Source organism: Hippocampus guttulatus, chromosome 12, assembly GCF_054856545.1.
Source record: "Hippocampus guttulatus isolate MCC_2025c chromosome 12, RoL_Hgut_1.0, whole genome shotgun sequence".
Taxonomy (NCBI): Eukaryota; Metazoa; Chordata; class Actinopteri; order Syngnathiformes; family Syngnathidae; genus Hippocampus; species Hippocampus guttulatus.
Window position 1 is genome coordinate 17,839,449 of NC_141272.1, and position 23,827 is coordinate 17,863,275.

The 23,827-nt window shown below is 39.6% G+C and overlaps 1 protein-coding gene across 12 annotated transcripts in view; it reads left to right on the forward strand.

Moving 5' to 3' along the window:
* The window catches only part of myo18ab (myosin XVIIIA b), a 96,039-nt gene that overhangs the window by 47,158 nt on the left and 25,054 nt on the right, over window positions 1-23,827 (forward strand). For all 12 annotated transcript variants that reach the window (XM_086125468.1, XM_086125470.1, XM_086125478.1 and 9 more), the window contains 20 exons: window positions 124-266; window positions 392-492; window positions 3,110-3,173; window positions 3,579-3,723; window positions 10,238-10,405; window positions 11,826-11,916; window positions 12,151-12,343; window positions 12,622-12,708; window positions 14,734-14,875; window positions 16,101-16,260; window positions 16,467-16,653; window positions 17,699-17,906; window positions 18,414-18,523; window positions 19,078-19,143; window positions 20,390-20,518; window positions 20,802-20,945; window positions 21,105-21,194; window positions 21,888-22,007; window positions 22,417-22,528; window positions 23,596-23,723. In XM_086125468.1, coding sequence (XP_085981594.1) covers window positions 124-266; window positions 392-492; window positions 3,110-3,173; window positions 3,579-3,723; window positions 10,238-10,405; window positions 11,826-11,916; window positions 12,151-12,343; window positions 12,622-12,708; window positions 14,734-14,875; window positions 16,101-16,260; window positions 16,467-16,653; window positions 17,699-17,906; window positions 18,414-18,523; window positions 19,078-19,143; window positions 20,390-20,518; window positions 20,802-20,945; window positions 21,105-21,194; window positions 21,888-22,007; window positions 22,417-22,528; window positions 23,596-23,723 — 2,588 coding nt within the window. The remainder of the gene's footprint in view (window positions 1-123; window positions 267-391; window positions 493-3,109; window positions 3,174-3,578; window positions 3,724-10,237; window positions 10,406-11,825; window positions 11,917-12,150; window positions 12,344-12,621; window positions 12,709-14,733; window positions 14,876-16,100; window positions 16,261-16,466; window positions 16,654-17,698; window positions 17,907-18,413; window positions 18,524-19,077; window positions 19,144-20,389; window positions 20,519-20,801; window positions 20,946-21,104; window positions 21,195-21,887; window positions 22,008-22,416; window positions 22,529-23,595; window positions 23,724-23,827) is intronic.

The window sequence follows — 23,827 nt, forward strand, 5'->3', positions numbered from 1 at the left end:
AGCTTGTAGCCTGGGAACTACGCTCACCTAATATTGCGACTAAATTTGCAATGATTGATATTGTGTGTATGTACTGATCTCATTTATATGATAAACGTGTGAATATCCTTTCTTGTCACTTAGCGGAGAAATGGCAAGCAGTCTACACAATCCTCGAGGCTTTCGGTAACACTTCCACCTCTATGAACGCCAACGCCAGTCGCTTCTCACATGTGGTGTCGCTTGACTTTGATCAAGCTGGACAAGTGGCATCTGCATCCATTCAGGTAACAAATCACAATCATTCCACCCTGACGTACTGTGAATGAAATCAACAAGAAATGAACTGATGTCATTGAACAAAGTCAATTGAAGAACATTGGCTTCTGCTGTTTGTTTTTTTTCTTCTTAGACAATGTTGCTAGAGAAAATGAGGGTGAGCAGACGACCAGAGAACGAGTCAACCTTCAACGTTTTCTATTACATGATGTCTGGGGCTGACAGCACCCTGAGGTGAATGTATTCGTATCTCTGTAGCCAAAATAGATCCGGTACGACATACTTCCTCCCATTTCTCTTGCTAGAGTTTCTGTATCGAGCAGCGATTCCAAAACGGTGTTTTGAAACCCCAAAATGGGTCACTGAGCCATTTGGGGAGGGTTGTGCACAGTTAGTGCAAAATTAGAGGAGGTCCTTGGCTTACGATCGTACAGACACGCATTTCCAGGTTACAGATGTGTAAGAAAAAAGTCTTCACGTGGTACTACTAGGTTCTTAACTGTGGCAACGTATTTGTTTTTCATTAGATTGTTTTGTATCTATGGCCTTGAAGTGTTCTTTCATACAAATATTCACTTAATTACTTATAGTAAGTACTGTGTTACTGTAGGTTAGTGATTAGACGACCGCTCATTGTGCACAACATTGGATTTTGTGTACTGAAGTCCATATTAAGTTGGAGGTTTAAAATTATCTGTAGACAGGCATGCGTCAGAAACGTTATTAGTTGGGGTGAAACTAGCAGCCTCTCAAAAATTGCAATGGTGTGTGTGTTTTTTTTTTACAGCAAAATTATTCAGACTGTTCAGACTGTTAGGGTTGCTTTTGGTCTGAGTCTTTCCCTTCCTAAAGACATTGATTGTTGCATTTCCCAAAAAGATCAGAGCCAACTAATTCATTCTTGTATGTTTATCCTCAGTTTCATAATTAGGTGCTCTGAAAGGGACTTTGAACTTGGAAATATGTGTCATTATGTTTACATATATGATATACATACACTGCCTTGAAAAAGTAGTGTCACCCCTTGAACTTTTCATTTTGCTACCTTACAACCACAAACTTCACAGTTTTTATTGCAATTGTATATGATTGACTCACACAAAGTAGCACAAAAGTGAAGTAGAATGAATGTAAATTATAGGAATTTTCCAAATGTTTGACAAACCAAAATCTGAAAAATGTAGTGTGCATTTATATTCAGCCCTCCTGCATCAGTACTTTGTCAAGCCACCTTGTCCTGCAATTACAGACACAAGTCATTTGGGGTCGGTCTCCACCAGCTTTGCACATCGAGACACAGAAACTGTTGCCCATTCTTCTCTCAAAAAAAGCTCAAACTCAGCCAGATTGGCTGGAGTGCATCTGTGAGCAGCGATTTTCAAATCTTGCCCCAAACGCTCAAGTGGATTTATGTCTGGACTTTGACTGGGCCATGCATATTCTTTGATTTGAACCATTCCATTGTAGTGCTGGCCTTATGTTTAGGCGAGTGGTTCTTAACCTGGGTTCGATCGAACTCGGGGGTTTGACGGTGCCTCTGCCATGGAAGTTAAGACACACCTGACTCAACATGTCAATTCGTGATGACACGCCTGCTTGGCCTTTACTGGCTGGTCCATTTTGTGCACAAAAACTTATACTTATGTCTTGAAATTTTATTTAAGTTTTTTTTTCTGTTTTTAATAAATGTGGTTTTTTATGTCTTGAATTTGTAAAAAAAAAAACAATCTTATTTTTATTTTTCACTAATGAAGGGTTCGGTGAATGTGGATAGGAACTGGTTGGGTTCGGTACCTCTAACAAGGTTAAGAACCATTGGTTTAGGGTCATTGTCTGGCTGCCTACGACAGGTTTTCTTCCAGGATGGCCCTCTATTTCGCTCCGTCCATCTTAACTTCAATTCGGACCCTCTTCCCTTTCCTTGCCGAAGAAAAGCAAGCCCACAGCATGATGTTGCCCCCACCATTTTTCACAGTGGGGTTGGGCAATTCAGGGAGATGAGCACTGTTACTTTGCCACCATACATTGCATTTAGCTCATAAAATCCATCCATCTGACCAAAGCACCTCCACATGTTTGCAGTGTCCTGTACTTGGCAAAAATGATTTTTTATCCCTTTCTTTCTTTTTTTAAATGATTATTTTATTTTTTTTTATTTTTTTTAAATAACCTAATCCTGCTTTAAATTTACTGTTAACTAGAGTTCTTCACAGAACAGGCTCTGAACAACCGTCTGAAAGCACTTGCACTGACTTGTATTTTGGGGTATCAGAGCACACCACACTTTTCAGATTAATATTTGGTAAATGTTGAAAACCGTATATCATTTTTCTTCTATGTCGCAATTATGTGCTGTCCCAGGAAATCGCAACAAAATACATTTGAGTTTGTGATTGTAAGATCACAATATGTGAAAAAGTTCAACGGTATGGATATTTTTCAAATATTTTTGATATTCTTCAAAGGGTATTTTAGAACAGCGCATTCAATGCCGTTACATATTGTTTGTTACGTCTATAAAAGTAACTCGTGACTTAGCAATAGGATACTGCAGTTCCAATGGTGACAACAGCTGAGAACCAATTTCGTAGAAGTAGAGGAGATGCTCAAAGGGCTGGCCATTAACATCCGGACATTTATGTGCGTCGCAAACTACTGCTTTTAGGTAACATTAGCCAATAGCTTTGCTGCACCTGCATTTTTTTTATTTCTCGTCAAAGGCCCGCCAGTGTTGTCAGATTGCTGCAATACACAACATCCTTTAGGGTACCTATGGAGACAGTTAACACTTGAAAAGTACAAGAATATTGTTTTCACATCTGCAAGTCTTACTTTTGCTTTATTTTTACAGAACTGAGCTACACTTTAACCATCTGGCTGAGAACAGCACTTTTGGCATCATTCCACAGTCAAAGGTAATTCTATCAAGCTTCATCTGACAACAAGTATCCAAATTTAAGGTCCATAACAATAGCAGTCAAAAGTTTGGAAACACCTTCGAATTCAAATAGACCCAAACACACAGAGGTCAAGAAATTCAAGCTGTTAACTCCTGATAAATCCCATCAATATTTCTTCATAATGTAGATGACTTAAGTATGAATCAACAATTCTGATTTTTTGTAGTTTTTATTTTTTTTTTTTTTTTTTTTTTTAGGATAATAATTTTTTAAAAAGCAAACACTGAATTAGAGCATTGTTTCCAAAATGTTGACTGGTAATGAATGTGTAGATGTGTTGTGCGACATGTCTTGCACATGCAACATTTTAGTTTCTAATTAGGGGGTGACCGAAGTTTGATCTGATCTTCCCTTATTCAGCCCGAGGATAAACAGCGAGCATCCCAGCAGTTTACTAAGTTGCAGGCAGCTATGAAGGTGCTGGGCATTTCTCCTGAAGAGCAGAAGGCTCTCTGGCTTATTTTGGGAGCCATTTACCACCTGGGGGCTGCTGGAGCAACTAAAGGTAGGAACATATTTTTGTGTCCCTAAGACTGATTCCCTCTTTATTTGTTGTTGATATGTGACGCTTGGCGCAGAGATCAAAGTTACTGGGTGTGTGGGTGTGTAGACTCCAGGAAGATGCTGTGGATGTGCCGTTATTAACCCAAATTTGGTTGGGTAAGGTGGTAAAGGAAGAAGGCCACCCTATACATTTTATACACCTTTGTGCTCAGTCATTTTTAGACCTTGGAAATATAAATCACAATGTGTTCTGTTACAATCCGTACAAATAACAGATTCCTAAAAAAAGTCAACACAGTATTGTTGGTCATTAAAATCATGCCTGGAGTGGCAAAAATAAGGTTGCCACCTTCCAGATCTTCCAGATTAATAATGGACATGCCTCACGGTTTTGCAGAGAGAAATTTGAGGGTTTGGCTCCCTATAATTCTGGAATGCATTTAATCATGTGGATTTTTTAAATTTGAAATGCTTTGATTTAATTAACATTATTTAACTTGTCACATTAGCCTCTGGGCCCTGGGGTCACTCTGTGGTGAGTAAGGAAAGAGTAGTCAAGAAAGTATTTCAACATACTTAAAATTTAAAGTGCTTTCTTAGCAGTGAACATGGTGATTTTATAGCCTGAAGTAGCCTCAGCCTGAGCATAGCATGTATGCCATCAAAAAAGTGCAGTAAATAAAGACTTGTAATTTAACATTTTTAACATTTATGAAAAACTGAATAGCCTGAACCTCAGTATATAGACCAGACGTATTGTATCGTAGACATGTAAAGATGAGATAAGATAAGAAAACCTTTATTTGTTTCACAATGGAGAAATTTACAATCGACAGCAGCAAAATTTGGAGGGAAGAAAGTCGAAAAAAACCCCAAGTAATTTGCATGCACAAATAATTTTTTAATGAACTGTACACAGTACAGAATGCAATATAAATAATACCAAGGTACCAAAAAAAAGGGCACTGCCAAAGTGTTTTTTCCTGAAAGCATGATGATGGGCAATCGAGATTCTTGAACACTAATGCATATCTTGTGACTGAATTGATGAATCCATCAATTACGTTGTCCCTCTAACCACCTCTTTTTACTTGCATGTTTGCATGCTGCACCATATCAAATACAGATGGAGATGAAGGTAATTCGGGACAACCATGCACACACTTTCAAAACACTTTTCTTGACCCTTTCTCTTTAGCATTTCTGTTCTTATTGCCTTTGTTCTGACTCCCAGGCCTTTAATCATTTGCATATTTATTGTTTTCCTCTTTCTTTTCATCTCTTGGCCCCTTTTCCACCTTGTTTGCTTCTTGATGCATCTCCCCCTTATTTTACATTTTTCTTTTGGGTGAGACAAAAACTCAGAGTTGTCACAATGACTTTTTTTCATTAAGTTTTATTTCTCCTTGTGTTGTGTACACTCATCTCATTGCCGTTGGTGTAATTATTCGAAGGTATAATATTTCTCAGTTGACCAGCGTGTATTGAAATATTTCTTCCTGGCTCATTCGGCAGACTGATTCTAAAAACCTGAGATAGACTCTGTAACACAGGCATTTGTTTTTAAAACTTTGTAGGTTCTTCAGAAAAAAATCCTGTGGTTTTCATTGATCAATTGTAGTCCTACCCGTTTACATACAGTATATAGTTCACATTCAAACAAAACATTTCCATTCTGTAGAGAACTGTTTTTGTCACAGCGACAGCAAAGCGTCAAATGGAAATTTAATCAAGAGTAAATATGTTCAAATTCCTGCCCCATCTCCAGTGCAATTGTGTTGGACATGTGCATGTTGGATGGAGTCAGAGACAGACAGTGGTTGTGTAGCCAGACCTTTGCCTGCCTGCCCACACCCACAGCTGGCTTTGATAGCTAGACAGAGCAAGCATGGTGTAAGTCTCCAAAGAAATGGTTTTATTTGGACAAACTAACATTCACTGCGAGCAAGTGTATTTGAACTTTATTCAATCTAACCCCCCCCCCCCCCCCCCCAAAAAAAAACCTTGAACTATTCTTGCCTTTTCATTTACTTTGGCCATGTACCCATAACAGTCTTGTGTTTCCACCACACGATGTTTAGTCGGGATGGCCAAAGATCCATCGGCTATTATATTATATATACTGTATATATACAGTATATATACCAGTCTTCCTCAACTGGCGGACCGCGATCCACGACCGGACCGCCGACATCCTCTGTCCGGACCTCGTCTGTCCGGACTCTCGGCAAAGTGTATAAAATAATAAATTATAAAGTGATTTTTACGTTATACATTTTATATTTTTGGACTATAATCTGCGCATTACCGCGATCGCTTAAAATTATCCGTTGTATTCTTTGCGTGCACTAACAGATGTATTGCAGAGGACCGCAGCAGCGCGACTGTGTGTGGATAATGTTTGACTAACGGGGACCCTGGCTGAGCAGGGCATGTCGGCGATAACGATGCGCTGATTGGCTCCTCTGAATTTAAGGTGTGCCAATACATAAGCGTCAGCATATACGATGCGCTGATTGGCTCCTCTGAACTTAAGGTGTGCCCATACCTAAGCGTCAGCACGCGTCTATCCCAATACACACGCATTCAAAATGGATGATTGTGTCAGGAAACAGACGCATGCGCGACGCCACAGTGTGCTCACAGCTTCAGCACGGGAGAGCCGCACACAGACAATTAGACAAGACGAATCGTGGGAGGTTTCGATTGTGTGCAGTTTTGCTCCCGTCTACCCGGGGATCTTTGCAGCTGTTTAACAGCAGAACACCGCAACATGGTAAATGAACATCACAATGGCGTCCTCAAATAATATTTGCATGCCTCAGACATTGCATTCACCTTTAGTGGAAGAACAGCACTGCACATTCCTGTGCTCCCTTGTGTCAGTATTTAAAATGGTTCTTAACTCCTCTTCTGATATATTTTTCAGTGATTTCAGAGGGGATGTGAAAAGGGGAATTGTACAAATGAAAAGGATATTTTTGTTTTCATGTTTAGTATTTATTTTGGTAAAATTAGTATTTTGTTTTGCTTTTGTTAAATTAAGGGGAAAAAAGACAACTACTGTTTAACAAAGTTCAAGTAAAAATGTCTTATTTCCCTAAAAGGGCTATTTCTATTATTAAGCAGGCACAACTTAACAAAATAAAAGAGTTTCTGTGCCTCAACACAATACCTCTCATTATTTGCTGTGTACTGGCAAAGTGAATAATTGTTATTTTCATGCACCCCATTATTGGTTGGTTGTGAGGAGTGTTGATTTGTATAAGCTTGGCTTGACCATACTAAATTGGCATATAGCCCTGCTCCCCATGACCGGCGTGCATGGGACCGGACCTTGGTTTTATTTAAAAAAAAAAAAAAAAAGTGGACTTACAGCATTTCTAGTTGAGGACCACTGATATATACTGTGTGTGTATATATATATATATTAGAGCTGTCAGTTTAGCGCGTTTTTATTGGCATTAATTTAAATAAATTGTAACGGGATTAAATTTTTTCCCGCGAGATTAACGCGGCACACGTCACAGCGGATGTTACATTGCTCTATAAATAAACCAGAAACAAAACAACAAGCGCGCTGCACAGGTCCACACGTTTGTTTTGCCAGCCACAGCAGCGCGAGACACCGAAAACGGATACTTAAAGTGTTTATCAATGGAAAGTTTACTTTTAAAAAGTTGCCAGATTGTTCCACTGACAAGACCAGTTACCTGTATGTTTTGCAGTCGTAAACTGAGCTATCATCATAGCACGTCGAGTATGATATACCACTTAATGGCCAAGCACACAGCTGACGTGAGTACTCGGCCCCCTCGTCTCAAACAGGCAGCTATGGATCATTTCAAAGCGAAGAAAATGGATGACACGACGAAGAACAAATTTGCTGAAGCCATAGCTAAATGTATGGCTACGGCATGCAAGCCTGTCAACATTGTCCACAGCTCGACTCAAGCTGAAATCATTCGTATTGCATCGAACGACTCCACAATGGATTGCCAGTGAAAGCCTCCATTACAAGCTGTGTATAGAGATTGTACGTAGCGGAGAAGGCAAAGGTACACCAAGCGGGAGAAGACATTGTTTCGGGAGAGAAATAAGAATAAAGAACAGGTAGCCTGTCAAATATGATGTATGCCACTGACGCGATTGTTACTTGTTTGAAACTATTTTGTGTGGAAGGTTACAGTGTTCCATGTCCATATAAATAAAGCGGGTGGAGCTTCTCTGTGTTCGTCTGACTGACGGTGCGCTCAGGCACGTCGAGAGTTCAGCGGTGCAGTCGTAGCGACCAGACTGAAAATAAAACGTCTCCGGTGTTGTCATCGAACCAAGTGTAGTCATGCGAAATGATGTCTACACAAAACCGTAGAGAGACTTCCGCGCAAGAAGGACCAACAGAATCAACATAGCCTGACTGCTGTGTTCAAAGAGAAACTTGAGAAAAACGAAGTATGCAACCATGTCTTAAATCCACTATAGGCCGAGTACTAGTTTACCTTAGATGTGCACTTTATAATGTTATATCCTCCTGACTACCAGTAGTTCAAATTTGTCCTCTGTAGAGGACATTTGTGAACCTAAATATCTCCCACCCAGTGCATCCAATCGCATTAACTCCTTTTGTTACTCTAAAGAGGACATTCAGTGCTTTCCAATGATACCAAATTTGTAGGGGTTAGAAAAAGTAAGAAAATGGCTTCCCTCAGTGCAAGCACTTTTTATGGGAAGAGGAAAAGTAATACTTTTTATCAAACACATTTTGTCTTGAAATGCTGTTGGCATTTTAATTACAAGACTCTTATGAACAAGTTAAAGTGTTGTTTGAGTTGTTTTAAGTGAATTTGAGCCTGTTTAAAAAATGTAGTGGGTTTTCAAAAATTTCTTTTGGAGTAGTCCAATTACTTCACATAGATTGTGGAATTTCAAAATAAATGTGATTGGACAAAAAAAGATTTTCCTAGTAGTCAGGAGGATATTGCTCTGTTTTGATTCCATAAAAAGAGCTGTTAAAGCAGCTGTTGTGTGACAAAATATTTTTTTCACTGTTGTTGATGGACAGTAATATTGTGTGAGAGATTACATGTGAATAACTGCTCCAAGTGAAAAATGTTCATGTAAAATTGAAAATCGAAATTGTTATTTCAGTAAATATTTGCATTTTGCACATAGAAAACTGATTCATGATTCCATGTTGATGAGAGCATTAAAATGGGGGAAAATAGGACAAAAAAATAAAGGAAATTCAGAAACGATAAAAAATGCGTGAGTAATCACGATTAATTTTTAGTGAATTTGAGTTATTTATGACAGTTGCATTTTTAATGAGATTAAATATTTTAATCGTTTGGCAGCTCTAAAAAAAAAAATCCTCGTCTCACCCCTCGGGTGGTGTCCGTCCCTCATGCAGCTCGGGTCCTCTATATAGCCCTAATATATATATATATATATATATATATACACACACACACACAAAACAAGAGATACACAACTCCATACTTGTGTGCTGACAGCCATTAAAAAGTGTCACAATTCATTACACCAGTGATTCTTTAAGTGTGGTATGAGTATCACCAGAATTGCACGGGCTCACGGTAGTGGTATGAAAGAATCACTGAGTTAAATGTTCAAATTTTGCAGCGTTATGTAATATTTTATGTGGCTACAACTACTTCAACTTCAACTTTTTTTAAAATCCAGTGCAGTATGTTAATTAAGTACAGTTAAATGCTATTCACTTAAGTACAATGCATATACATTGACTCTTTCCTAACTGTTGACAAACATTTAGTTACATTTAGTTCCAATTTTATTGACATTTTTGCAGTGCATTTTGATTTACTCATGAAGTACTGCTTCTTATTTTATTTAACTGTAGTGTTAATGTTCAAACTGTGCTTAATGTAACATACAGTAGCTTTCAATCATACTATAAAGTCCACTTTTTAAGAATAAACTTTGTTTCTTAAAATGTTGCCTTTTTTCTGAGGAACGATTGGGCCTCCTGTGCGTCCTTATTTTAATGTTGGTCATTGTGGTAGTTCTTAGAGAGTCGGGTATTATTTGAATTGGCACTTGGTGTGAAAATCTTGAGAACCACTACATTACACTTGTGCTGCTCCATGTTACTTAAATCTCCTTTGTTGTCTTCCTCTACTATTAACAGCGGTACTTTATTGTACATATTAAGTCCACCCTATACAAACTGTATACTGTAGCACTGGAACCCCAGGTTGCGTGCAGACAAATTGGTATATGTTGGGTATTTTGGAACCCTTTACGACACTGATGTGATCCAAAATGCTGGGCATAAAAAGTTAAGTATTCAGTGGGGCAGAAAATAAGTATGCAGTTGGCAGTCATTGTAAGCTCATTCCTCATTCTTCCCTTTTTCATTGTTTGATCACTGTGGTTTTTTTCTTTTTTTATCAGTTCCTACTACATATTTGTTTTTCTTTTAAATGTCCATTTATGAATATTTTATTTTAAAATGTTATTTTCTAAATGTATTTTAGCTGGACGCAGACAGTTTGCCCGTCATGAATGGGCCCAGAAGGCAGCATACCTTCTCGGATGCACCTTAGAGGAGCTGTCTTCTTCGATCTTCAAGAACCAGGCCAAAGGCATGAAGCACTCCACCTCATTCAGAGGGGGACCGGATGAAAATAGCCAAGGTGACTCAGGTATGTACTCCAAGTACCAACATTCATATCATGTCCGTTTTTCTTGCTTGTCGGCCTGTGGAGAAAATTTGGATATTTCTCTTCAGTGCACTTGAATGTGTGGGTTATCAAATAACTGATAATGATGATTTATCAGATCAGATCATGGGTATTGTACAATATTCACTGCAGGACACACAATTCAAACAGTTTCCAAGTGTCTTGATAACACTTACTGTATGTGACATGCTTTGGTTAAATACCCCAAGGGTCAAGAATTACAACTCACTCATCAATGTCTTCTCGAACTATCCTCTTCAACGACAATTGTATTTTTACTTTCGCAGATGGCACTTCATCGCCAAGCTGCCCTGTTACAATTTCATAATGTGGATCTTCATGTACATACTACACAAATCAAATAACACAACTGCACTAAAAATAAAAAAGACCTCAGTATTGACACATTTTGGCAGCTCACAAAAAAAAACCTTGTCAATCCTACTGTGGCCTAAAGTGGAAAACGTAAACCCTGTTCGTGTTATATTTATTTGGTTGCATAATGCAGGGGTGTCCAAAGTTTTTTTGGTAAGGGCCAAAGGCTCGGGCCACACACTAGAGGTGACATACTGACACGTGCTCGTTCGGCACCTGTGTACGATGCGTAGCTCTGATGCTTGGTCTCATAGTGCCGATGGACATTCTACTCCTTCATCACGGAAAAATCTTCATCGTAAATCAAACAGACACACTTTCCTTTGATTTCTTTGAAGAAATATTCATTTTCCCACCGTGTTTGAAATCTTCTGCACTCACTTGCTATCTTTCGTCTCTTCGGTGCTGCCATTTCTGGTGATGTCATATAAGAGTATGACTGAACAGCTCTTGTCGTACAACAGGGGTGTCAAACTCATTTTAGTCGCGGGCCAATTTGGAGTTACCGGTACATCTTCCCTCGGAGGGCCGTTATGACAGTGAAACTACAAAATTATTACTTGTACACAACAAATTAATAGATTACTAGTTTTGAAAACAGTCAAGTCAATTCTAATAGTTTGTTCAATTATTGTTTAAGTGAGTGTAAACAGGATAACAAAATTGCAACAGTCTCAACTTGATTTATTACACATGACAATTTGACATTTCGGTCCAGATTTTAGCAAGTTGACACATGATTTGCTTTCGCGGGCCACATAAAATGACCTGGCGGGCCAGATTTGGCCCCCAGGACTTGAGTTTGACGCCTGGGTCGTAGAAGCTCTAGCATCCAAATGTAACAACCAAAAACCTAGAATAAGATAAAATATCCTTTATTAGTCCCACACTGGGGAAATATAATACATTTTATTTTTGTTTGCTTCCATTTTGTTGTTGGAGAGCGTTTGAATGTACTTCAATATTTTCTCCTGTCTGTCTTGTCTTGTCTTGTCTGATACAACAGCCCTGAAGATCACTGCCCTGGAGTGCTTAGAGGCAATGGCTTCAGGACTCTACGCAGAACTCTTCACTCTGGTGATATCCCTCATAAACAGGTCACACTCTTGAATTTCAAATGATCATTTCCTGTGTAAAATGGTGGACAAGCTTTAAATATTAAACGTAACTCCATTTGAGAATTTACCCACGTAACGGTTAGGTACACATTGTTCTCGCTCCTTCAGCTCATACGAGCAAAACATTGGACTATTCTGAAGTGGTCTTCTATGAGCCCTTATCACAAACCTCTGATTCAGATCCTTAAGGTGCCATGTTCGATCTGCTTTCAGAGCGCTGAAGTCCAGTCAACACTCTTTGTGCTCCCTTCTGATCGTGGACACCCCAGGTTTCCAGAACCCTCTTCTTGCTCAGCAGCAGCGAGGAGCTACGTTTGAGGAGCTCTGTCATAACTACACCCAAGAGCGGCTTCAGACTTTGTTCCATGAACGAACCTTTGTCCAAGAAATGGAGCGATACAAAGAGGTGCTGTTTGAACAGTGGCAATCACAGGAAATAAACATTCATGCAAAGGAACCATGAATATGTACTTACACAATGATCACTATACTGTAGTTTAGTTATGTCTTTTTTCTTGTCTCCTGTTTAACTTGAGTACTTTCTAAATTGTATACTTCTTCTCTCACTTTTAATGGTCAGATTCTTTCAACCCAATCAAGTAAAGTCTAAAACTGCATAATTTTATGAACAATTGCTTACTGTGTAGATGACTAACCCATCACCTTATCCCCCCCTGCATTTAGGAAAACATAGAACTTGCTTTAGATGACATAGAATCCAGTCCTTCAGTGTCTGTAGCAGCTATCGACCAAGCATCAGCTCAAGCTCTGGTAAGCAGGATCCTCAAATTGAGTCTGTTTCAGGAATCATCCATATGTGCTGTGAAAAAGTATTTGCTCGAGCGTTTGCGCTAATTGGTAATGAGTCTTTCACAGCGCAGTGGAGGAATTTTGGCCCACTCATCTTCGCAGTCTTCAACTCCGCCGGATTTGGAAGGTCACATCACAGCATCTCAATTGGATTAAAATCCGGACTTTGATTTGGCTACTCCAAAACCTTAATTTTGTTTTCTCTTAGCCATTCAGATATGGACTTGCTGGTGTGTTTTGGATGGTTGCCCTACTGCATGATTCAAGGGCGCAAACTGATTTTCAGACGTTCTCCTTCAGCATTTTTGGTAGACAGCAGATTTCATTATCCCATCGGTCACAGCGAATTGTCCTGGTCCTGAGCAAGCAAAGCATCCACAGACTATCACACTGCCACCACCGCCAATTTTACCCCAGACGTAACTGGCCGCACATCAGAATGTTTTTCCAAGATGTCTTTTAGCAAATGTGAGACAAGCCTTTGTGTTCTTTTTGAACAGCAGTGGTTTTCACATGAGGAACTCTCCAAGGGATGCCCTGGGAATGTTTGCCACTGTTCCCAGCTTTATCCATTTATGGATAATGGCTCTGACAGTGGTTTGCTTAAGCCCCAGAGTCTTGGAAATGGCTTTGTAACCTTGTCCAGACCGATAGATTTCAAAAACGTAAAAAAAAAAATTCATCTTGAATATCTTCATATCGTGGCATTATGCGTATGTTTCTTGAGATCTTGTCGTAGCCTACTTTGTCTGACAGATTCTATTTACGTCATTTCTTGATTCAACAAATGTTGTGCGACGGTGTTGCCCGTGAAATTGAACTCAGCTTTCCCAAAACGGTCGTCGTCATGGTCACTGTGTTAATTAAAATGAGCTGGGCTGGGGCAATTACTCATATAGGGACTTTCATATAGGGACAGGTAGTTTTGGATTTTTTGTTGTTGTTGTGCTTTAATAAATGAAATTGGCATTTAGAAACTGAATTTTGTATTTCCTTGGGTAGCCTGTGTGTTATATTAATTGGTTTGCTGAACTGACACTTTGTCTGTGATAAATATGCAAAGAACACAAAAATCAGGAATGGGGCAAATACTATTTCACAGCACTGTAAAGTCACAAAGGTCATTCTCCTCTCCCTTAGCATGCCCACTTGCCCATTTTTCTGAATGGAAGATTCTTTCAGGTGTGTGTCAAAAGTGAAGTTTTTTGTCTGAAATTAAATCATAGATGAAAGTGTCTCAAGAAACCTTGTATGTGACCACAAGCTGCATTTGACATATTTATTCCATTCATTTGCGGCAGATAAATGACGATAGACACAAGAGTCGAAAAGTGACACGATAGAATCGTCTTTGTGATATATACCGTCATGATAAAATCGTGTTTGCGATATATATCGTCATATCGCCCAGCTCTAGTATGTACTGTATGTATGTACTACTCACTCACAATACTGACAATTTTGCTACAAACCGTTTTTGTGTGGCATTACAAAAAAATTAAGTAAAATACAATAACCATCCATCCTTTTCTGAGGTTTAGCTTAGAAAAATACATTTTCTTTGTTTTTACTGAAAGACCTTAAGTGTCTGTTTTACTTCTACTTTTATTAAAGCTAGTGATATTCCACCTGTTCAATGTGATTTAGACATATTTCTGACATATCGACTACAGTATTACCTTTTTATCTTGTCAAAACTACGTTACACCAATACAATACGTGTCTTAAATGTGTCTTGTGACACGCTGACTTTTGAGGTCTGGCTCAACATTTCTTTCACATACATAAACGTTAGGCAGAGTCAGGAAATTTGAATCAAAATTTAAGGCTTTAGAGTCAGGAAATTCATTCAGTTATCGTACGCCATGTTTAAAAGGAAACTCAGAAGCCGTGCTTTTGGGTTGAGGAGCAGGTTTGTCAACTTGAGTTTTGTGTTGTGTCCTTTTGGTTAAATCAGACTTATCTTTTTTCTGTTGTATATTTCAGGTTCGTACTCTGGCCAGGACAGATGAAGCCCGTGGCCTTCTCTGGCTGATGGAAGAAGAGGCAGTTAATCCTCGTGGTTCAGAGGAGACTATGCTGGAAAGGCTCTTTAATTACTATGGCTCAACAGAGGGAGAACGGAAAGGTGAACTGCAACTGTCAATTGAGACATCCTATTCACTGCAGATCCCCGTAAAAACTCCAGAAAATCAAAGCTACACATCCATAGGACTGAGTATACACAAATCGCACTAGTCGCAGCACTTGTTGTCGTCTTTAGGTTCCATACACACGCACCATATACAATCCATCTATCCATTATCTGATCTGCTTATCATCACGAGGGTCGCGGACGTGCTGGCGCCTGTCCCAGCTGTCTTCGGACCGGAGGCGCAGTCCACCCTGAACTGGTTGCTGAATATTACATTTGCATGTAGTTTTCATCCTGGCAGTGAGATGTCCCGGTCAGACAGGCTACATTCACACGACAAGGCATGATGCCCAATTCAGATTTTGTTGTTAAATCCACTCTTTTTAATGTTCTCATTCACAACTGAACGCATCCGTGATGTGACAAGGCATGCGCATAAAGCACGACCTCGAGTGACCACACAAAAGACGACGACGACACGCGGCTGTATTTAAAGAAGTCAATTTGATGATCCAATGTGGAGGGGCTCATCTTTCATCAGCTCATATCAACACAGGAGTGATGTGAGAGGTGGTAGATTTATTATGGGGAAATGAGGCGACACTTTTCTTTCTCTTCATTTCATGGAGACATCAAGTAACGATGACGTCACGTCACGAAGTTGTCTATGAAAGATTATGTCATTCTATTGCTGCGCATAGTAATTGAACTGTCTGTGTGGTTCAATTACATTTATTATCATACTGTATGCACTATGCTTACAAAGTCCAGGTAGATAGTTTACACTTTAAATCTCTAATATCACTTGTTCTGCCTCAAACCCAAAATGAAATTTTTGCCCCTTGATAAATATGGAATTTAATTATTATTATAATTATTTATTAAATCTGCTGTAGAAGTACTCAGAGAATACTGATGTTGATTATTTTATAACCACAATGTTCCACCGTATTTTGGTTCTGCAGATAATGTACTAAAATAATTAATTCATTAGTACATGTACTTGCTTTATAACTGGTCATTTTAGGTCAGGTTTTTTTTTTCCCATGCCCACAGAAAAACAACTTTCAAGCCGTCGAATCAAGATTTGCTCTCTGCAGAATCAGGATTGTTCTCCACAGAATGAACACTATTTTTATGAGATTCCTGGGGGGATTAATATGCAAGACATGAATAGACAAAAAAAGATTATAAAGAATGAATACACTTTGTATTTCAGGAACCAGTTTGTTGCTGCGAGGACAGAAACCCCATCTCTTTCTGTTGGGCCACAGTCATGGAACGGACTGGGTGGAGTACAATACCCAAGGCTGGCTTAGCCATGCCAAGCATAACCCTGCTGCCCAGAACGCAGCGACTCTGCTGCAAGACTCCCAAAAGTAAGACCCTCTGATATTAGTATTATATCACTCCTTCAGAGGGATCAGTCATACTGCTAACTCGCACCAACCAGCCACAACATGGAGCGCTAACTTTAAGCTTGTAATGTATAAATTGTGCAGATTGTGTTTCATTTTATTATTTATAAAATCCAAGTGAATCCTTTATTCAAACTACATACATAATGCTTTGTGTCACACCAAAGGAAAAACATCAGCGGGTTGTTTATGAGCCGAGCGAGTGGGGCGACGGTGTTATCAGGCTCCATTGCTGGTCTGGAAGGAAGCTCACAACTAGCACTGCGACGGGCCACTAGCATGAGGAAGACCTTCACTACAGGTGTAGCTGCTGTCAAGAAGAAGAGTTTGTGTATTCAGGTCAAACTTCAAGTGGTAAGTAAAAACAAACAAACAAAATATTTATCTAGCTAGCTAGCTAGCTACTTACAACCCCTCAACATAATAGCAACTGGGGAAATGTCTTAACATAAGTGCGGGTGTTGGGGAGGAGCAAAGAGTAGTGTGCCACCATGGTTTGGACAATCTAAACTCAAATCAGTGCAAACACCGGGGGGGTTTCAAGCGAATATTAGCACGGGTGGGGGACAAGCGACACAGCAGGACCAGGTTTGACTAAATACTCCCGAATTCCCACTGCCTTAGTGCAGTCTAAATAAATACTGTAAATGAATGAACCAAAATGATTGATGGCGAAGTTCCCTAAAGACGTGAATGAATAGTGGACACGAGTGAAGTGGATAGATGATGGTTATGGCGAGGAACTAATTTGGCTGAACTAATCGAGAGGTAGTTGTACCTAAAACACACGAGGGATTGGGGCTGACAAACACAACAAGACAATACTCACGACACAGCCAGCCCCAGGTCGTGACTACAAACACAACACAGGACGCTTCCCAATTGTTCACACATCTTTTATTTAACAGGGACAATGCAGTCAAGCAAAGGCCAAAGAAACCAGACAATTCAATAATCAACAATCCAACTTTGCTTTTTCAGTAATATGACATAAAACATTTTAAAATAAATTTAAAAAAAACAAACCCATATGCCAAACAACAACATACTATTTACAGGTCAGTACATTTTTATTGTTATTGTGATCACCAGTGTCATATTGTCACATCACAATTGCGGTACCTCTTGAAAGCAACTCCAAAGGCTTCAGAGACACAGACTCGCACAGAAATATATACAGTAATAATCGAGTCTACTTCGGTATTTTACTGTCATAAATCAAATTGCACAAACTGTTTTTTTTTTTTTTGAAGGGGGGTGGTCGGAGGTATACTATTGTATGCACAATGTAAGCTCCTGGTAGCGTTGATTACAGTAATCTCCCTTGATTTCTAAAACAGTGGGATCAAATCATATGAGAGAAAAAGCAGTAGGAAATTGAAACACCTGTTTCTTTTAGGATGCCCTGATTGACATGGTGCGTCGCTCCAAAGTCCATTTTGTCCATTGCCTGCTGCCCAAAGCTGAGGCAGTGGTGGGAGGAAACGAGCTGCGTGTTTCACATGCAGAGAGTGCTGATTCAGGCCTCATGACGTTGGATGTGGGTCTTCTAAGAGCTCAGCTCCGAGGATCGAAACTGCTTGATGCGCTGCGCATCTACAGACAAGGTAGATAGTTTTCTCCCGGAACAAAGATGAATTAAAATCAATCTGTGAATGGGTCAATGAATTTTGAGCTTACTATTAAGGCTGTTTGTGTAAACATAAGTGTGTACTTTGACCTTTTTCTTCTTGTGACAAAGGTGAAATATTAAAAAAAATTGAGAAGCAAGCCTGGCGAATCAGATTTGGCAGTTATCTGCATTTATTGTACAATTGACAGTGTTGTTGGTACCGTTTTTGCAAATTTTATCTATTTGTTAGATTTCTGTTGTTGGTATTTCAGTGACCGAGGATTTTTTTTAACATTTTGTTCTTATCCCAATTTGACCAATCGTTCTGTAATTTTAGTATTGAGTAGTGTACGCCGTAAAATCTTTTTCCCAAACTGTCTGTGGTCATCTCAAGAAACTTTAGATGCTGTTGCCTGTTTTTGAGATGCAAAGGCCCCTTTTATCTTGACATTCTGTTTTCTTTTTTGCTGACTTTGCTGTAATTCGTCCAACTTGCATTCAGGATACCCAGACCACATGGTCTTCTCTGAGTTCCGAAGGCGTTTTGACGTCCTGGCACCACATTTGACCAAGAAGCATGGCCGTCACTACATTGTGACTGATGAGAAGAGGGTGAGTGTAATATTTTTCTGTCTTCATAAATCTGAAGTGAGGGATGAAATAATAGCCATTTGCCCCTTTTTTTCCACTGTACAACATGCACTACATGATCCAATAGTGGTTAGCACATCTACCTTACAGTCAGGAGATCCAGGTGAATCTCTGTCAAAGGCTTTGGCGCTAGACCAGGAGCTCTCCGCTCTCCTTGCTGTCTTCACTGAAAAAGAATCGGATGTGAATCTTTGAAAATATTTAGAAAATAAGCATAAACATTAGCCATAGTAACATACGTCCACATAAAATATCCTGAATAAGAAAAAAAGGAAAACATCTTTAGGCAACAATTTTGAGAGCTATGAGTGACATCATCAACAATGTCCAGAGATAAATTGTCACAATACTTCATCGTAGCGACGTAGACACTGTACGCCTGTCTTCCAATTGCAGATATATTTTATCTCACATCTGGGTGTAAGTCGAGCCCTACATTCTAAAGGCAATAATGTCATTTTATTTGTTAAGTTGTTGATATAAATGTGTCAGCTGATTGTATTTTTGGTTTCCAGGCAGTGGAGGAATTGCTGGAGTCCTTGGATTTGGAGAAAAGCAACTACCACATGGGACTGAGCAAGGTGAGTGGAGGACATACTCTTTTCATTGACATTAAAATGTGCTTCTCGGTGAACTGTTTCGTTCTCGTGTAGACATTGATTAGGCCCTTTCAAAAAATTTCATTTACAGCCATCAGTTATGTCCACTCAATTTCATTGATCAGATTTCACAATTTTATTTTGTCATTTCACGTTAACTGTTCTTTTGATGGCGGTGCGGGCACCCGCAGCGGCTCCTCTTGTTTTCTTATTGTCTGTTTGAGAGGGATGAAATTTCACCTGTGCTGTATGTTGCACATACTGCACATTTGACAATAAAGTTGTACTTGACTTGACAATCATTGTGGGCAAAGGATAGTGTAAACTTTAAAATTCAGTCGCAAATTCTTTGATTGCAATAACGATACGAATCCCGTTACCCATCAAGTTCGTGCTTTGACGCATCACCTTTCATGACCTGCCCCTGTATGAATTCATTCGTCTTTTTGAGAAGTGTTTTTGGGTCATGATCTTGCTCCATGATAAAGGATGTCCCAATCTGTTTGGTTGCATCTTTCTTTAAATTGGCAGAGAACATTTCTGCAAGTAGAAGTTTCTGGAGACTTCTGAATTCATTTCATTGCTTATCATGTGACACCAATCAAGATTAGTGAGCCCGTCCGTGCAAGTCCAAGGAATGACTTCACCTCCAATTTTCTCCACTGATGACCTTGTCTGTGTGATATTGTGTGTGGATCCTCAAGTTCACCATGTATCTACAGTGGAACGTTGGTTTAATAGATTAATTGGGTGGGGATTTCAATTTGAGCCCATTGTCTGTTGAATTGAAGAAGTACTTCTTTCTTAATCTAAAAAATGCTGAATAGAGTAGTAAATGATGTTGTACTTTTATTGTGACCTAAACATTTCCAATACAGCACAAGATTATTCTTAAAAAATAATACTAATAATAAAATAACTTTCAAAAGTTATCCAAACTTACCTTGCTGGTTTGCTTGGTGTTGTAGAGGATAATGACATTCCTTTTATCAGCCCTGTTACAGTAATATTCCATAGATAGAGGCATGACAAAAACAACAACTGTATACTGTACCAATAATAGCGTGATTGAGAGATCCGTGCATTACTGCAAGACAGAACTCGCTCCATTGAACAAAAGTCATAGATATGAATTGGTAGGTATGACGTGCGCCTTTAACTAATTGTCTTGGGGTTTTGTTCTTTTATATGTCCTCTGATGTCAAGCTTTTCTCTTCTCCTCGCTCAGGTTTTCTTCAGAGCAGGGACTCTGTCAAGGCTTGAGGAGCAGCGAGTGGTTCAGACCAGAAGAAATATCTCTCTGTTCCAGGGTGCTTGCAGGGGCTATTTGGCCAGGCAAGCTTTCAAAAAGAGGAAGGTAAGATTGTTACACATGTAGGGAAAGGTAACACTTTGGTTCTTTGCACAACATTCTCCACAACTGAAACAGACTGAACTGTGGGGTTTTTACTTGCGCATGTGCTTACCCCGCGGCATTATGAGAAAAAAAATTATGAATGGATATCATTTCAGGAACTCAACATCAGTATAAACACTACAAAGCAAGCAAACAAACGTGTACATTTATTAGTGTTCTTTGATTCGGTCTTGTTTTGTACTTGTCACTTGACCTTCAATTCTCTGTGCTTTCTGTCTGACAGATCCAGGATTTAGCAATCCGTTGTATCCAGAAAAACATCAAAAAGAACCGTGGGGTCAAAGGCTGGCCATGGTGGAAGCTTTTCACGACAGTCAGACCTCTAATTGAGGTGCAACTCACTGAAGAACAAATCCGTGGAAAAGATGTAAGCATAAAACATATACCATCAGCTGTTTTCTGCTTTATTTGAATTTCATTTCGCAAAGAAATAATTTAATAACAAAGAGTTCAACATTTAAATGAGTGAATTGATGACTACACAGACTGATTTTCTATCATGCATCTTATTCTGCTCACTTTCTAGGAAGAGATCCTTCAGCTGAAGCAAAAGCTGGAGAAGGTGGAGAAAGAAAGGAATGAACTGAGACTCAACAGTGACCGTCTTGAGAGCAGGGTAAACTTGCACAAATACAGACAAAAAAAAAAACCCAGGTCTTAATTACAATGGTTTGATAAGTGGCGGCGCGATGGGCGACTGGTTAGCACATTGGCCTCACAGTGCAGAGGTGCCGGCTTCGATTCGGGCTCCAGCCTTCCTTGTGGAGTCTGCATGTTGTTCCTGTGCCTATGTGTGTTTCTTCCGGGTACTCCGGTTTCCTCCCACATTCCAAAAACAAGTATGACAGGCTGATTGAACACTCCAAATCGTCCCTAGCTATGAGTGTGAGCGCGGATGGTTGTTTGTCTCTGTGTGGCCTGCAATTGGCTGGCAACCGGTTCAAGGTGTCCCCCCCTACTGCCCAAAAACAGCTGGGATAGACCCCAGCATGTCCGCGACCCTTGTGAGGATAAACGGATTAGAAAATGGATGGATGATAAGTAGTGTGTAACATAAATTCTTACCAAGATACCAAGGTTTAAAAAACGGTTTATATTTATTTGTGTTTTCTGATCTAAAAACAAATGTTCCTTCTATTTTGAATGATGTTACACCCATGCTGAAATGTGTGTGTGTGTGTGTGTGTGTGTGTGTGTGTGTGTGTGTGTGTGTGTGTGTGTGTGTGTGTGTGTGTGTGTGTGTGTGTGTGTGTGCGTGCGTGTGCGCGTGTGTGCGCGCGCGTGTGTGTGTGTGTGTGCGTGTGATCAGATCACTGAGCTGTCATCAGAGTTGACTGATGAGCGCAATACAGGGGAGTCGGCCTCCCAGCTCCTGGAAACTGAAACATCTGAGCGACTCCGTCTTGAGAAGGACATGAAGGACCTGCAGGTAGATGCGCGCACGCACACACACACACACACACTTGCTTGTAAGATACATGTGTGTACAATAACACATTTATTCTATTTCTATTGTGTGGTTGGTTAGCATGACAATGTACCGTGCTGTTCTGGGCAAAGAGATGCTGTTTCAATGTTGTTTGAATAAGTACGCACTTCCGACTTTGTACACGATTACTGGAAATGTTCAAGTCTGTGTTCATCTAACCAGGCAAACAAACCGTACTGGGTCAAAAATAACCCAATTTGGGTCAGAAATTGATGGAGCTTCAATCTGACCCAAATTTCTGGGATTTTTGCACAGAAAAACAAACAAACAAACAAAAATGCTTATCTCAGTACTTTGGCTTTTTTTAGCACATGCTGAAAGCAATCTTTTTCTTTCACGTACCCATTAGGCCCAGTTTGACAACATAAAGAAACAGATGGAATCCATGGAGATGGAAGTGATGGAGGCTCGTCTCATCAGGGCCTCTGAACTCAATGGAGTGTTGGATGATGACGAATCAGGTAAGACAATTGCAAACACTGAAGAACAGCAAGAATAACTAATATGGAGAGACTCCTGCTCATATTTGTCTATGTTTTCGATCTAGGCCAGGTGTAGGGTTCCCCGAGAGCCATATTCTGCCTGCTTTTCGATCCCTCCCAACTCTAACACATCTGATTAAATTATTCATGATCATTTCAGGCCTCGACAGAATTTGCTGATGATCAAATCATTTATTATTGTTGAAAATCATGATGGTGCAGCTCCAGTTTGATTTCATAAGTCCTCCTTCTTGGTGGACAAACATTGGTGACAGTTTCTTTGTTGCATATAAAACAAGTATTGTGTTGATGTCTAACTCAATATTGATTGACTGATTGAAGTCACTAAAAGAAAACGTTTTGAACATTGGATTAGATTGGATTGGATAAACTTTGTCAAATGTACTGTATGTGTAACATACAGCACAGATGAAATTTCTTCCCATGAGTATGAACTAAAAGGGTCAGTATGAAATAATATTCCAAAATGAATCGAATTAAAAACATAAAATACCCTAAAATAACTGCAAAAAATGAAAATGTAAAAACAAATGGTGCTTGTCAGTAAAACCAAATCATAATCAATCCAAGCACTCAAGATTCTTTGCTCTCATGCCATTACAGTTGTTGGTCGACACGACAGAGAACTGACATGTTGCTGTTTTCATAAATCAAGTTAGAATCACAGATAAAATGTTTTACAAAATTAAGCAGCGTTTGAGCTGTGCGTCAGGAGATTCAAAGCAAATTATAAAAACATGGACAATAAATTTAAGAAGCCCACTCGCACACATAGCACATGTTCTTAATACTACCCAGTTTTCCCTCCTGATAACCAGTTTTGTTCCCCAAAAAGCAAAAGGAACCGATTCGGTGGAGTGGCCGAGTTACAATTTCCCGGACCCCTGAGATTCTAATCCTGGCAAGCAATCTGCAGAATGCGCTCTATGAGATTCTGTTTTTGAGTCCTGGTTTTTGAAATTACAATCATCATGGTAAATTCAACTTTCTCATGTGTGTGAACCATACGTGTGCTTATGTGACAGGGGGGGAGTGGAGGCTGAAGTATGAAAGAGCCATCAGAGAAATTGAGTTTACCAAGAAGCGACTGCAGCAGGAGTTTGATGACAAGCTGGAAGTAGAGCAGCAGAACAAACGACAGTTGGAGAGGAGGGTAAGAGAATAATTGTGGCAAGCAACCATTGGCATACACGATTGACAGTCATTGATTTTAATAATGCTCGTTTTTACTAATTGACATTGCAAGGAAAAGTGTGT